The following is a 19,636-nucleotide window of genomic DNA, read 5'->3' on the forward strand; positions in this document are numbered from 1 at the left end:
ACAAATGAACAAAACTAATTAAAATAAAATCCACCGAAGGTGTCTTGTAGTCCCACCAGGCAACCAGCCAGGCAGACAGGCAACCAGGCAGCCAGCCAGGCAGACAGGCAACCAGGCAGCCAGCCAGGCAGCCAGGCAACCAGGCAGCCAGCCAGGCAGACAGGCAGCCAGCCAGGCAGACAGGCAACCAGGCAGCCAGCCAGGCAGACAGGCAACCAGGCAGCCAGCGAGGCAGACAGGCAGGCAGCCAGGCAGGCAACCAGGCAGGCAGACAGTCAGGCAGCCAGACAGGCAGGCAGCCAGGCAGGCAACCAGCCAGGCAGACAGCCAGGCAGACAGCCAGGCAACCAGATAGGCAGCCAGGTAGCCAGACAGCCAGGCAGACAGACAGGCAGGCAGACAGGGCTAATCAGCCTGGTCTAAATGCAGCGGGTGGTGTAGCACGGTATTGTCTGCAGGACAAGCAGTCGTTTGAACATGTAGATGAAAGCTGCAGCCTCGCAGCTCTGCACCTGGCTGTGGGCTGGGCTCCTTTCATCTCTGTTTGGTTCGTTTCCCACCTCTTTGTAACCATTATCCAGCACACTCTCCCCAGGGAGGGGCCAGGGTGGAACTGATCCATGCTGAGTAGGGAAAGGAAGGAAGGAGTGGAGAAGAGAGTGCTGAGTGGTGCCGTGTGGATGAGGGGAGGTGGTGTTGGGTAGAGGTGGAGGAGGAGAGGGGACAATGTGGGTAAGAGGAGAGGAGGGCAGACTGGCTGTGACAGAGTGGTTAGAGAGGTGTTTAGAGTGATGACAGGCAGGATGACACAGGCAGGATGACAGGACACGGCTGCTGCTGTACTGCTGGGTCACTCCTGCTCTCTGCCTATAATCTGCCCTGCAGTCCCAGGCTCACCCGTCTAGAACCAGGGACGGGCTGTCCTATCTCTGTGGCCCTGCCTCTGACCTCCACCTCCTCCACCTCCTCTACCTCCACCACCTCCTCTTCCACCTCCGCCTCCTCCTCTTCCACCTCTTCCCCCTCTTCTGCCTCCACCTCCTCTTCCCATTCCTCCCTCCTCCTCCACCTCCACCTCCTCCTCCCCCTCTTCTGCCTCCACCTCCTCCTCCTCTTCCACCTCCCCCTCTTCTGCCTCTACCTCCTCTTCCCATTCCTCCCTCCACCTCCTTCTGCCTCCACCTCCTCCTCCCCCTCTTCTGCCTCCACCTCCTCCTCCTCTTCCACCTCTACCTCCTCTTCCCATTCCTCCCTCCACCTCCTTCTGCCTCCCCCTCTTCTGCCTCCACCTCCTCTTCCCATTCCTCCCTCCTCCTCCACCTCCTCCTCCACCTCCTCCACCTCCTCTTCCACCTCCTCCTCCTCTTCTGCCTCCACCTCCTCTTCCCATTCCTCCCTCCTCCTCCTCCACCTCTTCCCCCTCTTCTGCCTCCACCTCCTCTTCCCATTCCTCCCTCCTCCTCCCCCTCCTCCCCCTCTTCTGCCACCACCTCCTCCCCCTCTTCTGCCTCCACCTCCTCTTCCCATTCCTTCCTCCACCTCCTCTTCCACCTCCTCCCCCTCCTCCTCCTCCTCTTCCACCTCCTCCCCCTCTTCTGCCTCCACCTCCTCTTCCCATTTCTCCCTCCTCCTCCACCTCCTCTTCCACCTCCTCCCCCTCTTCTGCCTCCACTTCCTCTTCCCATTCCTCCCTCCTCCTCCTCCACCTCCTCCCCCTCTTCTGCCTCCACCTCCTCTTCCCATTCCTCCCACCTCCTCCTCCACCTCCTCTCCATCTTCTGCCTCCACCTCCTCCTCCACCTCCTCTCCATCTTCTGCCTCCACCTCCTCCCCCTCTTCTGCCTCCACCTCCTCTTCCACCTCCTCCCTCCTCCTCCCCCTCTTCTGCCTCCACCTCCTCCCCCTCTTCTGCCTCCACCTCCTCTTCCACCTCCTCCCTCCTCCTCCCCCTCTTCTGCCTCCACCTCCTCCCCCTCTTCTGCCTCCACCTCCTCTTCCACCTCCTCCTCCCTCCTCCTCCCCCTCTTCTGCCTCCACCTCCTCCCCCTCTTCTGCCTCCACCTCCTCTTCCACCTCCTCCCTCCTCCTCCCCCTCTTCTGCCTCCACCTCCTCCCCCTCCTCCTCCCCCTCTTCTGCCTCCACCTCCTCTTCCCATTTCTCCCTCCTCCTCCACCTCCTCTTCCACCTCCTCCCCCTCTTCTACCTCCACTTCCTCTTCCCATTCCTCCCTCCTCCTCCTCCACCTCCTCCCCCTCTTCTGCCTCCACCTCCTCTTCCCATTCCTCCCACCTCCACCTCCTCTCCATCTTCTGCCTCCACCTCCACCTCCTCTCCATCTTCTGCCTCCACCTCCTCCCCCTCTACTGCCTCCACCTCCTCTTCCACCTCCTCCCCCTCTTCTGCCTCCACCTCCTCCCCCTCTTCTGCCTCCTCCTCCTCTTCCACCACCTCCCCCTCTTCTGCCGCCACCTCCTCTTCCTCCTCCACCTCCTCTTCCACCTCCTCCTCCTCTTCTCCACCTCCTCTTCCACCTCCTCCCCCTCTTCTGCCTCCTCCTCCTCTTCCACCTCCTCCCCCTCTTCTGCCTCCACCTCCTCTTCCCATTCCTCCCTCCTCCTCCCCCTCCTCCCCCTCTTCTGCCACCACCTCCTCCCCCTCTTCTGCCTCCACCTCCTCTTCCCATTCCTTCCTCCACCTCCTCTTCCACCTCCTCCCCCTCCTCCTCCTCCTCTTCCACCTCCTCCCCCTCTTCTGCCTCCACCTCCTCTTCCCATTTCTCCCTCCTCCTCCACCTCCTCTTCCACCTCCTCCCCCTCTTCTGCCTCCACTTCCTCTTCCCATTCCTCCCTCCTCCTCCTCCACCTCCTCCCCCTCTTCTGCCTCCACCTCCTCTTCCCATTCCTCCCACCTCCTCCTCCACCTCCTCTCCATCTTCTGCCTCCACCTCCTCCTCCACCTCCTCTCCATCTTCTGCCTCCACCTCCTCCCCCTCTTCTGCCTCCACCTCCTCTTCCACCTCCTCCCTCCTCCTCCCCCTCTTCTGCCTCCACCTCCTCCCCCTCTTCTGCCTCCACCTCCTCTTCCACCTCCTCCCTCCTCCTCCCCCTCTTCTGCCTCCACCTCCTCCCCCTCTTCTGCCTCCACCTCCTCTTCCACCTCCTCCTCCCTCCTCCTCCCCCTCTTCTGCCTCCACCTCCTCCCCCTCTTCTGCCTCCACCTCCTCTTCCACCTCCTCCCTCCTCCTCCCCCTCTTCTGCCTCCACCTCCTCCCCCTCCTCCTCCCCCTCTTCTGCCTCCACCTCCTCTTCCCATTTCTCCCTCCTCCTCCACCTCCTCTTCCACCTCCTCCCCCTCTTCTACCTCCACTTCCTCTTCCCATTCCTCCCTCCTCCTCCTCCACCTCCTCCCCCTCTTCTGCCTCCACCTCCTCTTCCCATTCCTCCCACCTCCACCTCCTCTCCATCTTCTGCCTCCACCTCCTCTCCATCTTCTGCCTCCACCTCCTCCCCCTCTACTGCCTCCACCTCCTCTTCCACCTCCTCCCCCTCTTCTGCCTCCACCTCCTCCCCCTCTTCTGCCTCCTCCTCCTCTTCCACCACCTCCCCCTCTTCTGCCGCCACCTCCTCTTCCTCCTCCACCTCCTCTTCCACCTCCTCCTCCTCTTCTCCACCTCCTCTTCCACCTCCTCCCCCTCTTCTGCCTCCTCCTCCTCTTCCACCTCCTCCCCCTCTTCTGCCTCCACCTCCTCTTCCCATCCCTCCCTCCTGCTCCACCTCCTCCTCCACCTCCTCTTCCACCTCCTCCCCCTCTTCTGCCTCCACCTCCTCCCCCTCTTCTGCCTCCACCTCCTCCCCCTCTTCTGCCTCCTCCTCCTCTTCCACCTCCTCCCCCTCTTCTGCCTCCACCTCCTCTTCCCATTCCTCCTTCCTCCTCCTCCTCCGCCTCTACCTCCTCTTCCACCTCCTCTTCTGCCTCCACCTCCTCTTCCCATTCCTCCCTCCTCCTCCACCTCTTCCTCCCCCTCTTCTGCCTCCACCTCCTCTTCCACCTCCTCCCCCTCTTCTGCCTCCACCTCCTCTTCCCATTCCTCCCTCTTCCTCCACCTCCTCCTCTTCCTCCTCCTCCTCCACCTCTTCCACCTCCTCCTCCTCTTCTGCCTCCACCTCCTCTTCCCATTCCTCCCTCCACCTCCTCTTCCACCTCCTCCCCCTCTTCTCCCTCCACTTCCTCTTCCCATTCCTCCCTCCTCCTCCACCTCCTCCCCCTCTTCTGCCTCCACCTCCTCTTCCCATTCCTCCCTCCTCCACCTCCTCTCCATCTTCTGCCTCCACCTCCTCTCCATCTTCTGCCTCCACCTCCTCTTCCACCTCCTCTTCCCATTCCTTCCTCCTCCTCCTCCTCCACCTCCTCTTCCACCTCCTCCCACTCTTCTGCCTCCACCTCCTACCCCTCTTCTGCCTCCACCTCCTGCTCTTCCCTGTCCTCTTCCATCCCCTGCACCCCCCTCCTCCCAGTGATGATCCTCTTCCCCACTCTCATCCCTGAGGGAGCACCTGACCAATGAAAGGCTTGTGTCTCACCACACAATCACCAATCACAGCCCTGCCGCTCAAGTAACTGAAACAGCCAGGACAGTTCATGTCAGCTGCTGTTACGTAAGACTCACACAGCCGTTCATCTCATCTGCTCCCCTGATCAAGGATATATGAAGTCCTCTGGTCATGGCTTTCCTCATAAGTAACACTGCACTGGGTGTTTAGCTCAGCTAAACTGTATCATGACTTGTTCAGCCTGATGATTGCTCATTGTGATGTCCGTCTGTTTCTCAGAATCATTTAAAAAGTCATCACATTTCAAAGCAACATGGACCAGTGAGTCCAGATGCCACAGTTCACCCGTTTCATTTCAGAAATGAGCCAGTAAAGAAATCGATGCCCATGACTCCAAACCATTTTCCCCCACAGTGAACAGCGCCAAATCAGTCAGACACGTGTTAGCAGCTTTGTCCAGCATGCCATCCTGACATCTTCAGGACATCAACACATGTTGGAAGACAGGCTTTAGAAAGACAATATCACACACTTTAGTGGAAGATCTTATTGAACCTGTAGGTAATTAACCACAATAATCTCACATGGAGACTTAGGTCTCTTTGACAGGAGAGGCATTAAGGCCGTAGCCATGGAGTCAACATTGGGGGGGACAAATGACATTTGTTATGATAATTTCGGACAGCGTGCGCGGTTGCCTGTCGTAGCGTAGCACATTTATATTTTTATATAGATATATTGGGGGGGACATTTTGACCAGATTTGAAATTTGTCCCCCCCAATATGTATGATGATTACGGCCTTGCATTTATGTCCCACAGAACGAGCAGATGTAATGGGCACTCAGACATGTGAACAAGCCAAGAGAACACACTTTTACAGAGCTGTCTTTGTTTTAGAATGAGGACTGTTGAGAAGGAAGAATTTTGCAAAAACTTGGACAAACTTGCTAGTTAGCTCATGCAGGTTAGACGTGTGGGAGGCAGACAGGAGCAGTCTGAACTGTGGTAGCTGCAGGTCCCTGTGCAAGGACTCCTACAGCGAGGAGAAGAGTTCTACTCAGTCCCGCCCTCTCTGCCTCCCTGCCTCCCTCCCTCCCTGCCTGTCTCCCTGCCTCCGTCACCCCACCACACGCATCTGAGCATCCTGGTCCAGGCAGCTCATCAGGGGTCCATCTCCCCCCTCCTCCCTTCTCTTTACCCCTCCCCTCCTCCCCTCCTCCCCTCCTCCCCTCTCTTTACCCCTGTCCCTACCTCCCCCTCTCTCTCCCTCCACCGCCCTTCCTCCACCCTCTTCCTCCCTCGACCCCCCTTCCTCCCTCCACACATGTCACACTGGGACATTATGCTGTCTGAGCTTCCGAAAGATCATTGGAGAAATAAATTGGTTTCCATGGGTTTCCTATAAATAGCTCGCTCAATACCACAGCTTTCCATGTGGGCTATTTTTACAGCGCAGATGCAATGTGGCACGGGAGACGAGTGGTGGTTAAAACACAGTATAGATCAGGTCTGATATGAGACTGACAGACAATAAGGCTAACCCATTCTCTCAGAGCACATTAGCCCTAGATAACAGAGACACAACATTAGAATTTTTCTTTCAAGGCGGGATGTTGAACATGTCTCTGTAGACTAATATCCTTAGACAGCTAAGTGACAGCTCTGATCCTTACAGCCCGGAGCTAAGGGCACATCGGGGATGGTGATGTAGGGAGTGGAACAAACACACACATTCTTACACACACACAAATACAAACACACTTGAACGTCAAACGTTCAAAATCAAACGTTCTTACACATACCCTTAAATATTCTTTCACACACAAATACAAAAATGTATGCATGCACATTTTCACTTACACACACACAGTGGGAGGAGCTCCTGTAGAGTTCAAGGCCACATCTGTGGGACTCATCCCTCCTCATCCCTCCTCCTCCCTCCTCATCCCTCCTCCTCCCTCCTCATCCCTCCTCCTCCCTCCTCCTCCCTCTCATCCCTCCTCCTCCCTCTCATCCTTCCTCATCCCTCCTCATCCCTCCTCCTCCCTCTCATCCCTCCTCATCCCTCCTCATCCCTCCTCCCTCTCATCCCTCCTCATCCCTCCTCCTCCCTCCTCATCCCTCCTCCTCCCTCTCATCCCTCCTCCTGCCTCCTCATCCCTCAGGAGAGGACTCATCCCTCTCATCCCTCCTCATCTCTCCTCATCCTTCAGGAGAGGACTCATCCCTCCTCATCCCTCCTCCTCCCTCCTCATCCCTCCTCATCCCTCCTCATCCCTCAGGAGAGGACTCATCCCTCCTCATCCCTCCTCCTCCCTCCTCCTCCCTCCTCATCCCTCCTCATCCCTCCTCCTCCCTCCTCCTCCCTCTCATCCCTCCTCCTCCCTCCTCATCCATCCTCATCCCTCAGGAGAGGACTCATCCCTCCTCATCCCTCCTCATCCCTCCTCCTCCCTCTCATCCCTCCTCCTCCCTCCTCATCCCTCCTCATCCCTCAGGAGAGGACTCATCCCTCTCATCCCTCCTCATCTCTTCTCATCCTTCAGGAGAGGACTCATCCCTCCTCATCCCTCAGGAGAGGACTCATCCCTCTCATCCCTCCTCATCCCTCCTCATCCCTCCTCATCTCTCCTCATCCTTCAGGAGAGGACTCATCCCTCCTCATCTCTCCTCATCCCTCAGAAGAGGACTCATCCCTCCTCATCCCTCCTCGTCCCTCAGGAGAGGGACTCATCCCTCCTCATCCCTCCTCCCTCTCATCCCTCCTCATCCCTCCTCCTCCCTCCTCATCCCTCCTCCTCCCTCTCATCCCTCCTCCTGCCTCCTCATCCCTCAGGAGAGGACTCATCCCTCTCATCCCTCCTCATCTCTCCTCATCCTTCAGGAGAGGACTCATCCCTCCTCATCCCTCCTCCTCCCTCCTCATCCCTCCTCCTCCCTCCTCATCCCTCCTCATCCCTCAGGAGAGGACTCATCCCTCCTCATCCCTCCTCCTCCCTCCTCCTCCCTCCTCATCCCTCCTCATCCCTCCTCCTCCCTCCTCCTCCCTCTCATCCCTCCTCCTCCCTCCTCATCCATCCTCATCCCTCAGGAGAGGACTCATCCCTCCTCATCCCTCCTCATCCCTCCTCCTCCCTCTCATCCCTCCTCCTCCCTCCTCATCCCTCCTCATCCCTCAGGAGAGGACTCATCCCTCTCATCCCTCCTCATCTCTTCTCATCCTTCAGGAGAGGACTCATCCCTCCTCATCCCTCAGGAGAGGACTCATCCCTCTCATCCCTCCTCATCCCTCCTCATCCCTCCTCATCTCTCCTCATCCTTCAGGAGAGGACTCATCCCTCCTCATCTCTCCTCATCCCTCAGAAGAGGACTCATCCCTCCTCATCCCTCCTCGTCCCTCAGGAGAGGGACTCATCCCTCCTCGTCCCTCCTCATCGCTCCTAATTCCTCAGGAGAGGACTCATCCCTCCTCATCCCTCCTCATCTCTCCTCGTCCCTCCTCATCGCTCCTAATTCCTCAGGAGAGGACTCATCCCTCCTCATCCCTCTCTTCCCTCAGGAGAGGACTCATCCCTCCTCATCTCTCCTCATCCCTCAGGAGAGGACTCATCCCTCCTCATCCCTCTCTTCCCTCAGGAGAGGACTCATCCCTCCTCATCTCTCCTCATCCCTCAGGAGAGGACTCATCCCTCCTCATCTCTCCTCATCCCTCAGAAGAGGACTCATCCCTCCTCATCCCTCCTCGTCCCTCAGGAGAGGGACTCATCCCTCCTCGTCCCTCCTCATCGCTCCTAATTCCTCAGGAGAGGACTCATCCCTCCTCATCCCTCCTCATCTCTCCTCGTCCCTCCTCATCGCTCCTAATTCCTCAGGAGAGGACTCATCCCTCCTCATCCCTCTCTTCCCTCAGGAGAGGACTCATCCCTCCTCATCTCTCCTCATCCCTCAGGAGAGGACTCATCCCTCCTCATCCCTCTCTTCCCTCAGGAGAGGACTCATCCCTCCTCATCTCTCCTCATCCCTCAGGAGAGGACTCATCCCTCCTCATCTCTCCTCATCCCTCAGGAGAGGACTCATCCCTCCTCATCCCTCTCTTCCCTCAGGAGAGGACTCATCCCTCCTCATCTCTCCTCATCCCTCAGGAGAGGACTCATCCCTCCTCATCCTTCTTATCCCTCCTCATCCCTCTCATCCCTCAGGAGAGGACTCATCCCTCTCATCCCTCCTGATCCCTCCTCCTCCCTACTCAGCCCTCCTCATCCCTCAAGGGAGACCTCATCCCTCTCAACAAGTCTGACAGTGGTGGTCTCTTCCCCAGCCCCACATGGAGGATTCATTCCTGATTAGCCTCCTGCACGTGCTAGCTGATGTCAAGGAACATCACCATGGCTCACAGGAGCAACAGTGAGCACGCAATTACGGATGACATTTGGAAAAGGGCTCAAAGGGGAGCGTCTTTACAGCCACTGCCCCCGTGTCTTGCTTTCATTTTTTCAAAGACTGAAAACCCCTCCATGTCCAAACTTCCCTCTGACTTTCAAGACTTGAAAAGGTTCCTGCCTCTTCTGACAGCTGCAAACAAAAAACATGGACCATGGTTGTTAAGGTGCCAGAAAATTATACAGCACTTCTTACAAGACTGCTGCAGGACAGTGCTCTCCTGCCTGACGAGCAGTGGTGATGTCATTTAAAAGGGATGTATTTCACTCAACAAATATGAATGTGTGTGTGTTTGTATGGGTGCGTGTATCTGTGTGCGTGTGTATGTATGTGTGTGTATGTGTGTGCGCACTATTTCATGGCTCATTTAGTTTAGGTTTGTTTTTCTTTGGTTCCTCAGTAACATCCAGTATTAATGTTGCTCGGAGGCTCATTCAACCATGTCTAGAAGTATGTGTCACCATGGTGACATGTATGTGTTTCACAGGATTCAATTTGGGAGAACGTAGGTTGAACCCATTATCATCAAATAATCATCTATTCCATTAGATGCTAACTTTAACCACTCCGAAACACTGGTTCTCTCTCTCTTTCTCTCCCTCTTTCCCTCTTTCCTCCCCACTCTCTCTCTCTTTCTCTCCCCCACTCTCTTTCCTTCTCTCACCACCCCACTCTTTCTTTCTCTCACCCCCCCACTCTCTCTTTTTGCTGGCTTTCAGGCTGTATTTTAGTGACAGTCCTGTCACAGCACTTCAGCAGGTCTTCACCCTGGCCTCTCTCTACACACACCTCAACCCCCATCCATCCTATTCACCCACCCTCCCACCACCCCACCCTACACCCTCCTCTCCCCCACCACCTACCCACAACATCAAGGCCAGCTCCACTTCCAAGCATTGTATTCACTAATGCTTTCACCTCTGTGCTGTGCTGAAAAGAACATACATTTTACTTTAATAACCCCCATAAATGGGATAATGTGTTTACTCAAGAATGACAAGACTGAAGACATTCTGTGTTCTGAAAACACCAGGGAGAACTCCAGTCATCCACACAGCAATGTGCATAGCAACAGGATCCACTAGAGACTTGGCAAATGAAAGATTTATTATAAATGCTTTATATCTTTCTCTCTATTTCACTCACACTCCCTCTCTCATGTTCTCTTAATTGTCAGATCACATAAAAAGCTAGTCTCACTGGGGAGATCACATGACTGATGTCAACACGTGAAGTGATGCATTTGTTTTCCTAGTATTTTGCCCTATGTGTCATCTCATTCGGCTAGGGAGAAATTGAGAAATTACATATCATTCCAGACGTGGTGATATCTGGACAACTCTGATGCTAGGAGCTAGTCTGGAGTACATAATTAGCATCATAGCCAGACTATTTTGCCCTGGGTGATGCCAGTAAGTGAGACAACAATAGGACCGTGTGTCCCAAAGCAAGCTTCAGAATACTCTGCTGAGTTCTAAATGTCCATTCCTGGAAGCTCTTCTCTAATTGGTCCTCAGTGGTTCCTGAGGTGGTGACGCTCCATTGGTGGAGCTTCATCTCCAGGGTTAGAAGCAGCAGAGGATACGAGAGTGTCTGTCAGCCTCACCCCAGACCCTCACCCCAGACCCTCACCCCAGTCTCTCACCCCAGACCCTCACCCCAGACCCTCACCCCAGAGCCAATGACACGGCCATCTTACCAGACGTTAATGAAATCATGTGGGAGTAAATACGCTGGCTAATGACTGGAGGTGTATAAAAAGCACCAGGGTCTGACTGCAGGAATAGGACCTGAATCAGCCTCCTTCTCTGCTTCTCGCAGCAGCTGTGCTGTGGAAATCAAATTTAACTGAGGCTAATTACTAGACCTGCTGCAATTATCTGTTCTTGGATTGTCTCTATAAAAGAGTTTGAGATATCAGAAACACTTTGTACGATCTAGGAATAATTCCTGCATTTTCTAAGATATAAAAGTCTCACACCACCTCTCAAACTGCTGGAAACAGTCCTTTGTTCGTCCAGTAGGATGAGGGCTCTGACATCTGTCTTACGCTGTTAGCTTCTGAAGGCCGTCTCTGATTACTGGCAGTTTGGTCAGATTTGACAGAAGGCAAATTACACTTTGAGACTCATGTTTGGCTGGACTGGAACCTGAGGGGAGCTTATTAAACATTCAGCAGTGACCACTCTATCTCCCTCTCTCTGTCTCCCTCTCCCTCTCCCTGTCTCTCTGACTCTCCCTCCCTCTCTTTGTCTTTCCCTCTGTCTCTCTCTCTCTCTCTCTTTCTCTCCCTTTCTCCCCCCCTCTGTCTCTCTCTCTCTCCCTCTCTGTCTCTCTGTGTCACCCTCTCTCTGTCTTTCCCTCTCTAGCTCTCTGTCTCCCTCTCCCCCTCCTCTCTGTCTCTCTGTCTCCCTCTCTCTCCCCCCTCTGTCTTTCTCTCTCTCTCTGACATCCAGCTTGTGATGAGCACCAGCACATGCAGAGACAACAGATGTTTTCACCCTGTATTCAGATTTGGGGTAATAGAAAAAAGGATTTTTAACTGGTAAAATGTTGCATGAATATGACCTTGAGCTTACTATGTGGGAAATGATTTGGTCTGATCTAGTCTAGAAGCTGTCTCCAGCCCTCCACCTATTTGAATGGGCCAGTGGATGCCCCAGTCTGAACAGCAGCATCATGCATAACAGCAGCATCATGCATAACCAGGGTCCTCGTATGGAAATGAGAGTTTGAAGCTGACGCACTGTTCCTGGAGTCTGGGAGCGTTAATAACCGTTCTAATAAACAACAGCTGCCACTCAGCAGAGAGCAGCACGCTGCAGCCATGTCTGATCAGAGAGCACCAACATATCAAACTATTATGCTAAAAATCTAATGACAGTCTAGATACCGTACAGTACAACCAATCACAAAACCTGTCCTCAATCTAGGAAAAACTCACACATTAGGCTGTGTTCACACTTGACTTCTTTTTTTAGAAAAAAGCGCTGCCTTCAGCGCCTTTTGAGTGCCTTTTGAGTGCCTTTTGAGTGCCTTTTGAGTGCCTTTTGAGCGCCGTTTGAGCGCCGTTTGAGCGCCGTTTGAGCGCCTTTTGAGCGCCTTTTGAGCGATTTCAGCGCGAGAATTCTGAAACCTGAACGGGAATCATACATTATTAGCCGTTATTTTCCATTCGTTATTTACCGCTCAGCCACCTGACTCCCTGACACCTGAGTTGAGAAAATTGAACTCAAAAAGGCGTCGGGAGTTTTTAAAAGGCGGCCGCTTTTTTAAAAGACGTCCGCCTTTTTCCTTTTCCCATAGGGTTGCATGTAAAAAGGCGCTGAAGGCAGCGCTTTTTTCTGAAAGAAGAAGTCAAGTGTGGGAGTCAAGTGGATGAGTGGTTAGGGAATCGGGCTAGTAATCTGAAGGTTGCCAGTTCGATTCCCGGCCGTGCCAAATGACGTTGTGTCCTTGGGCAAGGCACTTCACCCTACTTGCCTCTGGGAAATGTCCCTGTACTTACTGTAATCGCTCTGGATAAGAGCGTCTGCTAAATGACTAAATGGAAGTGTGAACACGGCCATATTTGACATTTAGCAGGCAGCAGTCACATTTACAGCTACAGGTAGTGTGTTCCCGCCTCAAGCACAAATGTGTCTGAATTTTGGTTATAATCATAATAAGAGCCAATGTTCACCAGGGAGACAAGGTATTGTGTTTTTTATACCTATTTTCCAGCAGTCGTGCCCATGACTATCCATTGCTTTCTTCATTTAATGTAGTTAGGCCCTTCATTGATGGGATCTCACAGTAAAAGCCTTTTTCTCCTTTACGTAACAGCCTTGGTTCCTAGCGACCAGTGTTGAGAAAGTACAGATTCTGAATTTATAAGTTAGAATCAGAAATAGCACATCAAATATCACGTTCATATTAACCCTGATAATAGTTAAATGGTTAAAAGAGTTCAACAATATGCAGTCAAAACAATTACACGTGTCCAATATAAACTCTTTCGTATGTGTGTTAGTTGCAAAGTTGTGTTTTAGTGTAGAAGTTGCTTTTGGTTGAAAATGAATGAACACTGACAGACTGTCACCAGCAATTAAACGTTAAGTCCTTCCTGGAGTAGAAGTAGAAGAACTGCAGGTGGACTGAATGCCCTAGAAAAACATGAAAGACATCAACCATTTTTTCTTCTAACTCCACTGACAAAACGGTTTGTAATAGGGACAATCAATCAAAAGATATGTTTTGGAATGTGAACATGTCCTTAATAGTCTCTGGCAATGCAACCAAGGTTTGTTTCTCTAAGTATCGTGTCCCAGGGGAACTCGAACTCATCAAGTTTCTTCTCTATAAATGGAACAGCCTTGTGAGACACCATCATTCCTTTACTTTTCAAGATAATACTTAACGTTATTTTGTTTCTGATGTAAAAATTAAGCATGTGAGTTTCCTGATGTGCTTCAAACAATGAACTTAATCTCAGTCTAGTGAATCCCATCACTGGCTCCAGCAACAGCATCCATGGTGCCTTATCTTCAAATGGTGATGATAGCAGAGGAGTTTGATAGTCTGAGAGACATTTGATCATTCATACAGAGGATTACTGAGCTCTGACATGGTAAACAACCAACACAACAGTATATAACTCTGTGGGACAGCATGGCAACACAACAGTATATAACTCTGTGAGACAGCATGGCAACACCACAGTATATAATTCTGTGGGACAGCATGGCAACACAACAGTATATAACTCTGTGAGACAGCATGGCAACACAACAGTATATAACTCTGTGAGACAGCATGGCAACACCACAGTATATAACTCTGTGAGACAGCATGGCAACACAACAGTATATAACTCTGTGAGACAGCCTGGCAACACCACAGTATATAACTCTGTGAGACAGCATGGCAACACAACAGTATATAACTCTATGGGACAGCATGGCAACACCACAGTATATAACTCTGTGAGACAGCATGGCAACACAACAGTATATAACTCTGTGAGACAGCATGGCAACACCACAGTATATAACTCTGTGAGACAGCATGGCAACACAACAGTATATAACTCTGTGAGACAGCCTGGCAACACCACAGTATATAACTCTGTGAGACAGCATGGCAACACAACAGTATATAACTCTATGGGACAGCATGGCAACACCACAGTATATAACTCTGTGGGACAGCATGGCAACACAACAGTATATAACTCTGAGACAGCATGGCAACACCACAGTATATAACTCTGTGAGACAGCATGGCAACACCACAGTATATAACTCTATGGGACAGCATGGCAACACCACAGTATATAACTCTGTGAGACAGCATGGCAACACAACAGTATATAACTCTGTGGGACAGCATGGCAGAGAAACGAAGGCTGTGAATGTAGATAATTCATTCCTGTCATCGCAGACAAATCTCTTCTCTCTCTAATGTCATTTTCTATATCTATATATAGCTTGGAATCAAATTACTTTTCAACATACATATTCCTCAATGTGCACTCAAGCGCTTGTGCATAAGATAACACGTGGCATTGTTCCCTTCTTTTTGTTTTATAATTTAAAACCGATACACTTGTTAAGCAGATAACAATCAACTTAGTGAGTGTACAAACTGTAACCTGTCTCTGAAACAGGAAACTATGAAATAAAAATGAAACAGTGTTACCTGAAGGACCGTTTTTTTGTATTCAAATGAAATTATGTTTGATTAAAGGGGGGCAACAACAACAAAAAGAACTTAGTGACCAAAAGTCTTTTAATTATGGTCTGTCTCCAGTCAGACTGGGGATCCCTGGTGTCTGAGGCGCTGCAGGAAAGGTGGCTCCATATGTGAGGCCCACAGGACATGTCCAGGCTGAATGAAGGCTGGCAGAGTACTGGCTGCAGCCCAACTGTTTCCTGGAGATAAGGGAGAACAGAGCATTTGGGACTAATTCAATCATTAAGGGAGGCTGACAGTGACATTTTAACATGCTATCTAATTAACTATCTGGAATCACATGACACAGGCAGCTTCAAAAGTCTCCAACTTGTTTGAAATGTGACATGAGGGAAAACTGAAACCCCCTGCATTGTCTCTAGTTATTTCACAGGCAGTTTAATAAGGAGCTCTGTTGCAGCTATGCAGAGGACTTCATGAAAGCTAAGCATTCACGTATCACATTCAAGTGTTTTCACATCTGATTACATTTTAAGAAGTGGTTAGGCAACCACAACCTCATGACCAGACTACATGTAAAAACAGCTTGGGAATTATAAATATTTAATATAATATTTTTTCCTATCACCCTCATGTCCCATGAGTATTGTGATACAATGTTATGCCGTAGGCCACTCCATTAGTCATATATTTTACTCAGTTAGTGAGGCGATGCATAATACAACTCTCATATGTAGAAAATACCTCTTCACTTGAGTTTATCATCAACTGAGGTGTTGCTGTCACAAAATAATAATAACCCTTATATTTAATCTGGAGGAATTGCATCTCAGGGTGAAATTATTCCAGAACATAACCTGACAAGAACAGAGAGAGCATTCTGTGACTTAGGGGACATGGGACCGTACGTGACTACCGCTGGCATGCAAAGCATCTGCTGTAATGAATTATCAAAGCCTGTTGAAGTGTACCCCCCCTCCCTCCCTCCCTCCCTCCCTCCCTCCCTCCCTCCCTCTCCCTCCCAGGGTGGCTGCCCACCTGAGCTGCCAGAACTGAGGTTATTATTGTTCACTTTGACGGAAGGAGCCCATCAGGGCTTTTTTTTACCATTCAGTTGACGAGAGCCAAAGTCGGCCGGCTCATGGAACTTTTGGGAGCAGGTGCTTTCAACTACTAAGTGAATCATAACCAAGCATACACCAAGCTGTGTGCATCTCCCAGAGCACAAAGGCACTCTGTCTCCCAGGGGGCTTCCAGGCACGCCATTGAAAGGATAAGATACGGCAGACAAAATCCCTAGATAACCTTAGGAGGAATAGAGGAGGAATAAAGCTGCAGAAGAGAGAAAAACAGGTCTCATGCCCTCATGGGAGGTAAACGGGGAGATTGCTGCCAAATGGGATTTGTCATATTCCCAGTTCATAATTACATATATTAGTTTTCAATCAAGGAAGCTGAAACACCTGAATATTATGAGCACTTTCCAGATATTAAGATTTTAGTGTTGTGCTGTGTTCAGGGATGCTCTGTCTTATGTAACAGACACACCTCCCATGTGCATTGTGGGTATTGTTTTCCTTTGCTAGACGCGGGTCTCATTAAGGCAGGAAACTACTCGCTCTCGTCCAAATTTACAGTTCACTTCCAAAAGCCTCTCAGAGGAAGCGTCTCCCCTGCAACACCTGAGGCAGCACCTGGCCTCGGCTTTCATCCAAAACAAAAATATTATTTTCAGGAAAGGTCAATTTTCTCAAACTTTGTATGTATCTCAAACAAAAGAATGCAGAATGTTTGAAGTCAAATATAATACTTTGTTCAAATTTTTACTCTAGCCACTTGTTCTGGTAGAAAATGTCAACTTATTGTCTGTTTGTTGACCTGTCCCTGCCCCCCAGTGCTGCAGAGGCTTGCTGTCTGATGGGCAACTAAGGTGTTATACAGGGACAAGTTTGCCATATTATTGCTAATTGACTGCCCACTCATGTTCCGAGCACAATATTCTGGGGCCACAGTGAAAGCACTGTGCCGCATTTGGCAAAGGAAGTCAATGTGTTGATTGATTCTGTCTATTTAGGCTTTCCTTTTCCGTGAGAATAAAGATTTAATTGTTTTTTTAGTCAGTTCCTTGAGGAAAATGATAGCTGCTTCAGATTCAATAAGACTCAACACACACACACTCACACACTCAACACTCACACACAGACAATCACACACTCAACACACACACTCACACATACACACACATACAATATGTGACAACTGAAGCTGCGGATGAAGAACATAACCTTGGCCGTCACGGAGAGAATGAACTACTTGTATAATCCTGACATGCATGGGATAAACAACAAGCATTGCAGTGTTTGTTGTGAATATCTTCATGGAGAGATACATTTACCATATTAAAATATATCATGATGGAATTCTTGATGTGCTTTTAAGAGAACTCAAGCAATACATTTGGGAAATTTGCATTACAATTATTTGTATTGCTTAAAAGCCATGACAATAAAGGGTACTTACAAGACATTAGGTTCAGGGAATATTTTAAACACGATTAACAACATCTAGCATAACACAGCACACTGCTTAACAAAAAAAATTGAAGCAAGGTTTTAATAAAACATTTAAGTAAAGTTGTGTCAACTGCAAAAGTGAAAAAAAGACCTTTTTCAGAGGCTTGGTCCCTTTGTACACAAACTGTCTAAGAAAGCCCTGTGGTCTTATCTTAAAACGTCCAGGCACACACAAGACCATCTCCAAAACCAGACAGCCTTTGAACACTTTAAAAAAGGAAAGTCCTCACAAAGTCAGGATGTTCTTTCACGCATAAAGGAAAAGTTCAAAAGCATTAGTGTAAATCCAGCAACAACACCTCTGTTCCCTGACAGGGCTTCTCTCTGGTGCTCTGCTCCAGCCGTGGCAGCACCAATCACACCCACCAGCTGGACATCAGTCTACAGCCGTGGCAGCACCAATCACACCCACCAGCTGGACATCAGTCTACAGCCGTGGCAGCACCAATCACACCCACCAGCTGGACATCAGTCTACAGCCGTGGCAGCACCAATCACACCCACCAGCTGGACATCAGTCTGCAGCCGTGGCAGCACCAATCACACCCACCAGCTGGACATCAGTCTACAGCCGTGGCAGCACCAATCACACCCACCAGCTGGACATCAGTCTGCAGCCGTGGCAGCACCAATCACACCCACCAGCTGGACATCAGTCTACAGCCGTGGCAGCACCAATCACACCCACCAGCTGGACATCAGTCTGCAGCCGTGGCAGCACCAATCACACCCACCAGCTGGACATCAGTCTACAGCCGTGGCAGCACCAATCACACCCACCAGCTGGACATCAGTCTGCAGCCGTGGCAGCACCAATCACACCCACCAGCTGGACATCAGTCTGCAAATGGAAAACAGTCCCTCTTCACTTCTTCTTTGAATGAGGAAAAAGAAGGGACTTGATGGGTTCAATGTTCAAGGTTATCTTTACTGTCCCTATAGGGAGAAATTGTACTGCAGCCAGGGTTTACATAAGATCAGAACCCACAGGACAACATCAATGACAACATCAAACTTGATGGAACTTTAGGGTATGCATTTACTGTGTGTGCCTGCACTGGATTACAGTCCTGGTGTTCATCACATATTACAGTATTTTACAATCGCTATTACAAGTTTTTCAATACTTTTAACAAGTTATCTCTTGGAGGTTGCTTTGGATAAAAGCGTCTGCTAAATGCATAAATGTAAATGTAAGTTTCCTAAACACTTGACACAGTTAGCACAATTAAAACAATACAATTAAAACAATTCTTCTTGCTTTTACAAAAAATGCATACAGTAAACACAAATTTAAAATGCTTGAACTTCTTTTACACAAAAGCTCAACCAAAACCATACATTTGTACTGCCCAATTTACCAATGCTTTCACACTGTATGTCTTCAACAAGGCCAAGGACTCCCATTGACATTCATTCACTTATTTAACTATTACAAGTCCATCTACTGGCTATTACAGTATGCACAAGCCACCTTACCTCAGTATCCGTTTGCACTATGTTGACCACTCACGCTGCTCATTCTTATTTTTATTTTGATATACATTTAATTTTATATTTAAATTGTATTCTTAGATTGTTTAGTTCTTAGAAATAGTTAAACTTTTGTACTTTTACTTAATTTAAGATTCGTATATGTTTAGTGTTTTGCACTTACACACACCTCCCTGCCACAGTAAATTCCGTGTTTGTATAACATACATGGCGAATAAACCGAATTCTGATTCTGAACAGATAACATCATGTTCGAAACCTAACTTATTGGCTAAAGTCAGAGTGAACAGCTGTTCATATTGTGAATTGAAACACAAATATATCCCCTGTATTTTATTCCATTGCTACTGAGAAAAAGATGGTTGAAGTTATGCAAACAAGTCACAGCTGAGTCCCATCTAGGAAACACTCAGGTGTTGAGGTTATTTCAATCGCATGACCATATGGTATATAAAGAGGACCTCTTTGGGCTGATCTTGTGTGGAAAAAGAACAATATAGAGCAACACAAAGAAAATAAGAATAATGCCTGCACGAGGGAGAGGAAAACAAGTACCAGGACAAGGGAGAGGAGTGGGACATGGGCAAGGGAGAGAGAGAGAGAGAGAGAGAGAGAGAGAGAGAGAGAGAGAGAGAGAGAGAGAGAGAGAGAGAGAGAGAGAGAGAGGAGTTAGAATGCGTGGTGGCGTTCAAAGAAGGGCCAGAGCTAGGGTAACTGATGAACTATACTGTAAATGGCAGCTATATTGCATATTTCTGTTATCTTGCAGGAATGTCCTGTTGCAAATGAAGCCTTTACTGCAGCAATTCTCTGTCTTCTTTTTTCATAAACCTTACATTCTATAAAGCTACTCTGAGATGTGTCATTAATTTTTTGTACTGAATTTCTGAGGCAAAAGAAACA

At 49.8% G+C, this 19,636-nt stretch overlaps 1 protein-coding gene across 1 annotated transcript; it reads left to right on the forward strand.

Annotated features, from left to right (window-relative positions):
- Positions 1 to 3,029: 3,029 nt before the first annotated feature.
- Positions 3,030 to 18,142, forward strand: LOC134016949 (uncharacterized; the record flags this gene model as incomplete). Its single annotated transcript, XM_062456195.1, is given in 6 exon segments — positions 3,030 to 3,096; positions 3,502 to 3,662; positions 3,665 to 3,766; positions 3,768 to 3,927; positions 4,388 to 4,464; positions 17,555 to 18,142. Coding segments are annotated over 6 exon segments (1,155 nt in total), but the record flags the coding sequence as incomplete, so codon positions are not given.
- Positions 18,143 to 19,636: the final 1,494 nt, after the last annotated feature.

The sequence above is a fragment of the Osmerus eperlanus genome, chromosome 3 (genome assembly GCF_963692335.1).
Source record: "Osmerus eperlanus chromosome 3, fOsmEpe2.1, whole genome shotgun sequence".
In the NCBI taxonomy this organism is placed as follows: domain Eukaryota; kingdom Metazoa; phylum Chordata; class Actinopteri; order Osmeriformes; family Osmeridae; genus Osmerus; species Osmerus eperlanus.